This window comes from Lactuca saligna, chromosome 6 (genome assembly GCF_052625555.1).
Source record: "Lactuca saligna cultivar CGN05327 chromosome 6, ASM5262555v1, whole genome shotgun sequence".
Lineage (NCBI taxonomy): Eukaryota > Viridiplantae > Streptophyta > Magnoliopsida > Asterales > Asteraceae > Lactuca > Lactuca saligna.
The window spans coordinates 153995622-154005888 of record NC_136422.1 but is presented as its reverse complement, the minus strand read 5'-3'; the positions used below and the strand labels follow the sequence as shown (position 1 = coordinate 154005888).

Genomic DNA, 10267 nt, shown 5'->3' with positions numbered 1-10267 from the left:
CATTTTTAGCCTAATTTGGAACCATTTTCGGAGTCGAGCATGATTTGAAGTTGTGACTTCTGATCTAGACACCTTAGACCTCCTTGGGCCCAAAGATTCAAGCTTTATCAAGATTTGGCCATCCTTCATGCCCTAAACCTTCTATTAAGCTTAGTTTTAGTGTTTTAGCCTCTTGAGGCCTTACATGCACGTAAAGTTAGCAACTTTACGTGATATTTCGGTCCTAAGGGACTGGATATGTAGTTTGGGGCTTTAGATTCGACTGAAAGGGATCAATATGTCAACACAGGGGGAAAACTCGACGAGTTTCCCTGGCAACTCGACGAATTGGATTGGGTATTCCGTTTTCGGTATACCGAGTGAACTCGACGAGTTGGTAAGATAACTCGACGATTTGGTTATGTTTTTCCCAGGTTTTCTGAACAACTGAAGGAACTCGATGAGTTTCTAGATGCACTCGACAAGTTGGGTCAACATGGACTGTTGACCTTGATTGTTGACTGTTGACTTTGACCACAAGTTGACTAGGGTTGACCATTCAGCATCTTAGGCCTTTTTGGTATTGGGACTTCTCGAGTTAGGCCCATTGATGGATTATTGACCTTATAGTGTTAGGTTTTTGTTTGGGTTTGGGCCTTAATTTTGGATCATATTGGGCCAGGGGTAGAATGGTTATTTTACCCCATGTATAGATTGAGGGTTATAGTATGGAACCCAATTGCTAATTGTGTATATTGATTAGAAGTGGCGGCTCGGGAAGCTGGCGGGGCAACAACTAAAGATTTCACTCGGGAAGATTCTGCATTCGAGGTGAGTCTTCTCAGCATACCAATGGATCTAAGGCACCAAGACCGACACATTTTATGATACATGGATTGTTAATTGATTATGCATCATGTTGGTATGACTCTTGCATGGAAGACCCCAGGGGTTCCCGTGGTAGTAGATTGAGACCATGTGGGGGGTTCCCATGGCATTGGTGTAAGACTTCAGAAGGTTTCCATGGCATGCTAGTATATTTGCATGTTTAGCTTGCATGAAATTTCTTGGTAATAAAGACCATGTGGTGGTTCCCATGGCAGGAAGACCATGTGGGGGTTCCCATGGAAGGTAATTAAGACAACATGGCGATTCCAGTAACACTAGGTGTAAGACCTTGGAGTGCTTCCATGGCATCCCTATATGTTGTAAGCATAGCTTATATGGTTATGTAGCTTATATAGCTAATATGGATTATGTGATTATGTGGATTGTGTGAGGTATGCTCTGGAGAACTCACTAAGCTTCGTGTTTACAATTTTGTTTATGATTTCAGGTATCATCATTTTGGAAAGGAAGGGCCCGCTTGGATCGTAGCGCACACACATGTGTTTTCCACAATGTGAGATTTTGGGATGAACTCTGATAAATATTTTTAAAGTAGAAATGTTTGGGTTAAATGGTATCGGTGTTTTGATTAAAATGAAAATGAAACTTTTACCCTAAATTTTTAGGTCGTTACAAGAGGGTTTGTATTTATGGGTGAAGCAACCACAGTTGTGGATTGAATCGATTTCAACAGGAGACATATCATATTCCAGTATGAGACGAAAAATCCTACATTTGTTTGCAGATTTGAGCATCCGTGGGTAGTCAATGGTAATGGTGGCGATCTGCAGAGAAGTGTATTTCATGAGAAAAATGGATGCCCATATTATGGGTGGCAAAGGGGTAGTGATGGGCTATCGGATAGGCAACATATTTTTTTTTGGTGGTGGAGCTCCGATGAGAATAAAATCAAACAAGGGAAGAGACGAAGAAGATGTATGTATAGCAGTATAGGGTGGGGGTGGGATATACCCCTTTTTTACTTTTTCTATAACTTATAAATAGTTAAAATGTAATGAAAACAATTCTAAAAACAAATATATATATATATATATATATATATATATATATATATATATATATATATATATAATGGCAATAAGGTCATTTTATATCTATCAGGGGTGAAAAACATAATAAAACCAAACCAAAAGGATTGTATGAGTGCAAAGAACAAAGTTAGGAACGAAACGCATAATTCTAACTAGAAACCATAAGGAATTTACTCTAAAAGAATAATAAAAATACAAACTCTCATATAAAATATAAACTAAACATGCATCATTTAAATTCCAAATACAAATTATCATACGAAATCCAAATTAAACATACATCATTTAAATCTCAAATACAATTTATCTTACAAAATCCAAATATAAATTATCATACAAAATACAAAAACATAATAAAAATCTTACATATGGGTTTTGTTTTAATAAAGCTAGAACGTCATAAAAATTCATATGTTGTTTTATTTTTCAAATTTTATACTTAAAACTCATATAACAATATAAAAAGGCAAGGACCATTACTAGATTATAATTTTCATTCTAATTTTCCTCTTCACAAGCAGAAAGGCACCCTTCTATTTTGTCCATGATTTCCTTTTGACTCACAGCTTCAACCTTTACTTTACCAATATGTCCTTCAATGCTCGCCAAAAGTTCACTAGGATCCACCAAAATTATATACCACTTACCATAATCAATCATTGCATTGGATTTATCAATAATTCTACTAAGATCAGGTTCAATATGAGTATTGAAACATATATCTTCTAATTCAAACCTTCATTCCATGACCATTTCTCTCATTCGACTCGTTTTCATTTTATTCTACCTCTTAACTTTTTGGTAGACCTGTCCATGGAGCGGGTTTTAACCCTGATTCGCTCCAAACCTATAAGAACTTTACGGGTTTTGATTGTAATTTTTGATTCGTTTATCGGTTTACAACCCATACCCATTTACCCTTTTATTAAATGGGTTGGGTATGGATCATTATCGATTCCCTCCACTTATAATCCGTCTCATATATATATATATATATATATATATATATATATATATATATATATATATATATATATATATATATATATATATATTGTAACATCCCGAAATAGCAAGAGTTGTGTGGAAGGGCTAAAAGTGTAATTTGGGAAGGAGTGACTCGTCGAGTCCATGGATGGACTCGGTGAGTAGAGTCGCGACTTGGTCGCGTGTTAAATAGCCGACTCGGCGAGTCATTGAGATTTTTATTTTATTTTGATTGGGTTTTTAGCTTTGAGTTTAGGTTTTGGTTTTGATTTGTTTGATTTCATGATTGATTTTGATTTGATGCAAGTGGTGACCCGTGGTTGTTAGTAGTAGCTGGTGATGACAACACTGTGGTGGTGGTTAGGTCATTGAATAAGAAAGATGAGATGATGATGTTAGATAAGGTTGTTGTTTTGATAATTGAAGTAGTAACTAAAAATATTAATAAAATTGTAAAAAGTAAATATATTAAGATATGTTAGGTATAAACTTAAAGAAAAACTGAATAATAAGTACGAGTTAAAAAAATTAAGATCAAACAAACAAATTATCCAAAACCTCAGGGTGTAATTTGCCAAAGTTTTAACCTCCTTTTGTTGGGGTCTTTTTGACTTTTAGACATATCTGTGGACCCAATTTATGTATTGTTTAGAAGAAAACCACGCATCAGTGGCGCTTTATGGTTTCTTGTTTTCGTTAAACGGTGGTTTTAACTTGTCAACGTCTTGATCGATGGAAACCCGGCAAATCAAAACCTGGTGGTCGGTTTACAGTTTTGGTATATTCACTCCCTCGACCTATAAATACACAAATTTTCAGATTATTCCTTCATATCAAGCAATTAGCAAACTTAATTCTCTGTTTCAGCGATCAGATAACAAGAAGATTAAATGTCGAGCACTAACCAGGTGATTCGATGCAAAGGTAAGCATTTCATTTTTCTTTTGTGATTTCCCTATCAAGAAGAAAAAGTTTGGTACGGTGCTTGATGATGAGTGTAAATGTGACAGCGGCGGTAGCATGGGAAGCCGGAAAGCCACTAGTGATTGAAGAAGTGGAGGTGGCGCCACCCGAAAAAATGGAAGTTCGAATCAAAATCCTGTTCACCTCCCTGTGCCACACCGATGTTTACTTTTGGGAAGCCAAGGTAACCAATCTACTGGCCCTTTTACTTAAATCTCTGTCAAAAACTCAAATCCTGAATCTTCGTTTCCTTCCTATGAACTTTTCAGGGTCAGAATCCCGTGTTTCCCCGAATTTTAGGACATGAAGCTGGAGGGTAAGTTTTATTCTTGTATTAAATAGAAAAGGGTTTGTAATCGGATAAAAAATCTGATCAATTTAAGTGACGTGAACAGGGTCGTGGAGAGTGTTGGGGAAGGAGTGACTGATCTTCAGCCCGGAGATCATGTTCTCCCTGTTTTCACCGGAGAATGCAAAGAATGTGCTCACTGTAAGTCGGAAGAGAGCAACATGTGTGACCTTTTGAGAATCAACACCGATAGAGGAGTCATGATTCACGATCAAAAATCTCGATTTTCCATAAACGGAAAACCCATTTTCCATTTCGTCGGAACTTCAACTTTCAGTGAATACACAGTCGTTCATGTCGGCTGTCTTGCCAAAATCAACCCTCTTGCTCCTCTTGACAAAGTCTGTGTCCTCAGTTGTGGGATCTCAACAGGTAGAAAAACAAATTATAATCAACATTCTCCGATTACAATTCTAATGGGTATTTTCTTAACCTAAATAATCTTCGTGTCTTCAGGTCTTGGTGCTACTCTTAACGTTGCAAAACCTAAAAAAGGCTCATCAGTCGCCATTTTTGGATTAGGAGCTGTGGGGCTTGCTGTGAGTTTTATGGAACTTTTAACTTTCTCAAAAAAGGCTCATTCATGGCCAAAAAATAAAAAGCTAATGATTCTTGTTTGTGATCAGGCTGCTGAAGGTGCAAGAATTTCAGGGGCTTCAAGGATCATTGGAGTTGATCTCAATGCCAACAGATTTGAGCTTGGTAAGATTTTGCTGCATGAAATTGTAAATAAAAACTAGACATATGATATGATTGATGAATCTAATGTAAATTTTTTTGGCTTCAACAGCAAAGAAATTTGGGGTGACAGAGTTTGTGAACCCAAAAGATCACACGAAACCAGTACAAGAAGTGATTGCAGAGATGACAAATGGAGGAGTTGACAGGAGTGTTGAATGCACGGGTCATATTGATGCTATGATATCTGCCTTCGAATGTGTTCATGATGTATGAATTTAATCAATTCATCTCTCACTCATATAATGAATTAATGATTCATGTTTAATTACACAATAACAAACATTGAAAATTTTACAGGGTTGGGGTGTTGCTGTTCTTGTGGGTGTTCCACATAAAGATGCTGTTTTCAAGACAAGTCCATTGAATCTGTTGAACGAAAGGACTCTGAAGGGAACCTTTTTTGGAAACTATAAACCTCGATCAGATATTCCTTCTGTGGTTGAAAAGTATATGAATAAGGTAACCCGTTTTATAGCTTCAAAGTTGAATTATAATAGAATGATGAATTGAAATCTAACTAGTGTTTGGTTGATATGATTTTGTGCAGGAACTTGAGTTGGAGAAGTTCATAACACATGAAGTGCCTTTTTCTGAGATCAATAAGGCTTTTGATTTGATGCTTAAAGGTGAAGGTCTTCGATGTATAATTCGGATGGGAGAATAAATGGAAGGGAAAGTTTTTCAGAATGTTGTATTGTGGTTCATAACATATGACGAGTCTTCTTTGATCTTATTATAGATAACACATCGAGTGCCTTCTTTAATCTTATTATGTATGAATGTATTGGTAATGAAATCCCAATTTTCTCATCATACTGCAGTAGATAGCTTTTTTGTTTTAAAGTTTAATCCTCTTACCGATTTAATAGAACTTGGATGTTAAACGGTTCATGATACGATACTATGCAGACCTTGAACATTTAGCATTCATGTATATCATAGATTCTGCAAAATCGAACATGCAACTCACCTTGGTTTGATGTTTTATTGTCACCTTAAGCTCCATATGTATATAATTACGATTTCTACGCTTTCCCATCTAATATTTTAGTATATGATCACCTCTCTTAATGTAACATCGTGGATTGGATAAGAATAGTAACTATAAATTTCGGTAAATAAATATAAATTAGAATCTAAATAAACATTCATCAAAGTAACAAGTGTATCTTAAAGTCATTATATATTAACACAACTAAGATTGTATAACAACCACTTAGACGTACTAGATGTTTACTTTGGACACAATAATGTCATTGTGTCTACCTCGAGTGCAGTTCAATTGCCCACTTTTTATCTATCAAGGGTATTGTGGTAATGTTGATTTACAAGAACGATGTTATAAGGACGATTAAAAGCGAAGGTGTCGGTTAGAAATTGTCAGGATCGCTATTCATTATCGTATCCCAAGAGTCGATAGATGATGAGAGTAATCGTAGTCTACCCTTGACGAGTGTTAGTTGTTGTGTAAGTAGGTAGTAATAACCAGAAGCTATGGTTGATGGTATGTGAAATACTATTGGTTAAGAATCCTCGGAGGCATTGAATAACAACTTTATGTTGTGGCGAACATCAATTTTATTTTGTGGTGCATATTAGTTTTATCATGTGACGTGAGTGGATGATTCATAGTTTATTACACTGAGTCGACTCCATGAGTCGACTCCATGAGTCATGTACATACCGTCGTGGAATCGTGGAATAGGAGGGTAAGGTAAGGTACGTGTGTGTTAAATTTTGGAATTCGAGTAAGGTATTATCAAGAGGTTGATATCCTATCTAAAATAGAAAACATATGTGATTCTCAAAAAGGTTGTTTGATAGCTATGAATGGTAATGATGTTGTTTGGATGGCAATATTTCGTTGTTCTGTATTCTCAAAAAGGTTATTTGATTGTTGTTGACTGAGTTTAATGTTGACTAAGTTAGAACTTCTGACTGAGTACATATCCCATTGAAACTATGTTGTTTGATTATATCTTTCAGTGACTGTGGTGAATAATGAAAAAAGACCATATTACCCTTATGTTGTATATTGTGTTGGATAAAATAATGAGTAAATTACTAAAATCGTCATTATGATTTAGTTAAAATTACGTGTTTTGTCCTTAACTTTAACGTCCCAAAAATCTAAGGTAAAATTTTCATTTTTAAAACAATAATTCATATAACAAATTGTTCTCAAAACCATTCATGATAAAAATAACATTTAATCAAGAGAGTAAAAATTAGCAATGCGGAATAAAATCTAGGGAATGTTGTGCAGTCACATCGGACCCTTCCCTTTCGAACCGGAAGTACCTGAAACTATAAACATAAACCGTAAGCACAAAGCTTAATGAGTTCCCCCAAAATACCACATATCATACATATCAATGGGCCTAGCTCGCACATTGGGTTAAACCCATAATAATGGGTCTAGCTCATCCTACTCATTGGGCCCAACCCAACATACAAATAGGCCTAGCCCGTTACACAATGAGCGTAGCCCATGCTAGAATAATGGGCCCAACCCTCTCATGAAATTGGGCCCAAACCTACATGCATGCCCTTGGGCCCAACCCATCACACAAATGCAAGAGTCATAAAGACTGATACCGAGTTCCTCACACTGAACACATCCAAATTACGCTTATTCAATAATTAGGACAGTTTCCCGCAATTCTAGCTCCAATTCATATCTCCCCATTACAATGGGTAAAATACTATTTTACCCTTCCTATAGTTGGCCCAACAAAGCAAGGCCCAAAGCCAAAATGACTCAAGGCCCAAAAAACTGCCCAAAGTCTATCCAGGTATGTACGCCCTTTTTTTGCTCTCAGACCATCTCTATGGTTCTATTTTGTTACGGATTTAGTCCTTAAAAGAAGTACAATGACACTAATACCCTTATATATTTATTTTTTATTTTTTTCATTATTCATTTATCATTTTTTACAAAAGAAAAAAAGGACCGACCGTCCCTTTCCCATTTCTCTTCTAGCAACCTAGAACATCACTACCTACCTCATCGATCACTTGCACCACCGCACACCCATCACAATCCTCATCAGAAAATGAATAACCAAAGCTAAATTTTGCATAAATCAAATGAAACACAAAACTAAAATCGGAAACCATGACCGCAACCATGCAACACCATTACTTAACCTGTTTAAAACCCCCCATTGCAACCCTGCAAAACACCGCCACCATCCAAACCATTGCTACACTCATTGGAAAATTGATACCGGAAATCAAAATGAAAAGCAAAATCATGAACCCTAAATGAAAAGCAAAATTCATAAACCATATAAATTAAAACCCTTGTAACCAGAATCAAAATTAATCCACATAACCAAAATTGAAATTGATTTCTTTAGATCAAGACTCCCCGAAACCATAAATAAATTCGATTTCTAGGTGAGATTGATTTTTCTTTCAGGCTAAAGAATATAGAGAGAGAAAGAGGTGTAACGCTTGTTCCTGGTATCAGTTATTTTTCAAGTTTTTAGGGTTTTGCACTGGGACTCGACGAGTAGATATCGACATTGGACGCGGGACTTAGTGTCTGCTCGACAAGTTGCAAGGCCCCAACTCAATGAGTAGATGATGTAAAGGAAAACCCTAATTATCAGGGTTTTGTACCCTATTTAAAGAACTTATGGCTCATTTGTGGCCTTCCTCGTTATCCTTAATGTCCAGAGAGAAACCCTAGTCGTGCTTTAGTGCCTTCTTTAGTGTGTGTGTGTGTGTGTGAGAGAGAGAGAGAGAGCTTTAGAGAGTGAATAGTGTGCTCTTTGGAAGGAAACTTGAAGATTGAAGAGATTGAAGTGAGGAGGGGGCTATAGATCTGACATCTACCTTGTGTTAGCAAGCATTTCGAGGTAAAAAGTCTCTGCCTTGACTTATTGTTTCTTAAATGTTCTCTCATGTAAGTTTAGTGCAGTTTTAGCCCATTTTGGAACCATTTTCGGAGTTGAGCATGATTTGAAGTTGTGAATTAAAATCTGGACACCTTACACCTCCTTAGGCCTAAAGATCCAAGCTTTATCAAGCTTTGGCCATCCTCCATGCCCTAAACCTTCTATTAACTTAGTTTTAGTGTTTTAGCCTCTTGAGGCCTTGCATGCACGTAAAGTTAGCAACTTTACTTGATATTTCAGTCCTAAGGGATTGGATCTGTAGTTTGGGGCTTTAGATTCGACTGAAAGGGATCAATATGTTAAGACAGGGGAAAACACAACGAGTTTCCCTAGCAACTCGACAAGTTGGATTAGGTTTTCCCGTTTTTGGTATACTGAGTGAACTCGGCAAGTAGATTATGTTTTTCCCAGGTTTTTTGAACAACTGAAGGAACTCGTCAAGTTGCTAGATGCACTCGACGAGTTGGGTCAACATGGACTGTTGACCTTAACTGTTGACTTTGACTTTGACCATGAGTTTACTAGGGTTGACCATTCAGTATCTTAGGCCTTTTTGGTATTGGGTCTTCTCGAGTTATGCCCATTGATGGATTATGGACATCATAGTTTTGGGATTGTTTTTTGGTTTGGGCTTTAATTTTGGATCATACTAGGCCAGGGGTAGAATGGTCATTTTACCCCATGTATAGATTGAGGGTTGCCAATTAGGTATAGTGATTAGAAGTGACAGCTCAGGAAGCTGGCGGGGCAGCAACTAAGGATTTCACTCGGGAAAATTTTGTATTCGAGGTGAGTCTTCTCATCATACCAATAGGTCTAAGGCACCAAGGCCGGCACATTTTATGATATATGGATTGTTGATTGATTATGCATAATGTTGGTATGACTCTTGCATGGAAGACCCCGAGGGGGGGTCCCATGGTAGTAGATTGAGACCATGTGGGGGTTCCCATGACATTAGTGTAAGACCTCAGAAGGTTTCTATGGATTCCTAGTATATTCGCATGTTTAGCTTGCATGATCTGTCATGGTAGTAAAGACCATGTTTAGCTTGCATCCCTATATGTCGTAAGCATGGCTTTTGTTGTTATGTAACTTATATAGCTAATATGGATTATGTAATTATGTGGATTGTGTGGGGGTATGCTCTGGGGAACTCACTAAGCTTCGTGCTTATTGTTTTGTTTATGATTTCAGGTATCATCGGTTTGGAAAGGAAGGGCCCAGCTGGATCGTAGTGCACACACCCGTGTTTTCTGCAATATGAGATTTTGGGATGAACTCTGATAAATGTTTTTAAATTAGCAATGTTTGGAATGTTTGGATTAAATGGTATCGGTGTTTTGATTATAATGAAAATGAAGTTTTTACCCTAAAGTTTTGGGTCGCTACAAGTTGGTATC

At 36.9% G+C, this 10267-nt stretch overlaps 1 protein-coding gene across 2 annotated transcripts; it reads left to right on the top strand.

Annotated features, from left to right (window-relative positions):
• The first annotated feature begins 3651 nt into the window (after positions 1 to 3651).
• LOC145000407 (alcohol dehydrogenase 2-like) lies at positions 3652 to 5772 on the top strand. Of its 2 annotated transcripts, XM_078959630.1 has the most exons (10): positions 3652 to 3684; positions 3774 to 3830; positions 3917 to 4053; positions 4139 to 4185; positions 4265 to 4590; positions 4675 to 4757; positions 4845 to 4920; positions 5009 to 5166; positions 5257 to 5418; positions 5507 to 5772. In XM_078959630.1, the coding sequence occupies exons 2-10, from the start codon at positions 3797 to 3799 to the stop codon at positions 5621 to 5623; spliced, it is 1140 nt and encodes a 379-aa protein (XP_078815756.1). In that variant the 5' UTR covers positions 3652 to 3684; positions 3774 to 3796; the 3' UTR covers positions 5624 to 5772. The 2 variants fall into 2 exon arrangements, with proteins under 2 accessions (XP_078815756.1, XP_078815755.1); XM_078959629.1 differs by lacking the exon at positions 3652 to 3684 and having other exon boundaries at positions 3692 to 3830.
• The last annotated feature ends 4495 nt before the right edge of the window (positions 5773 to 10267 follow it).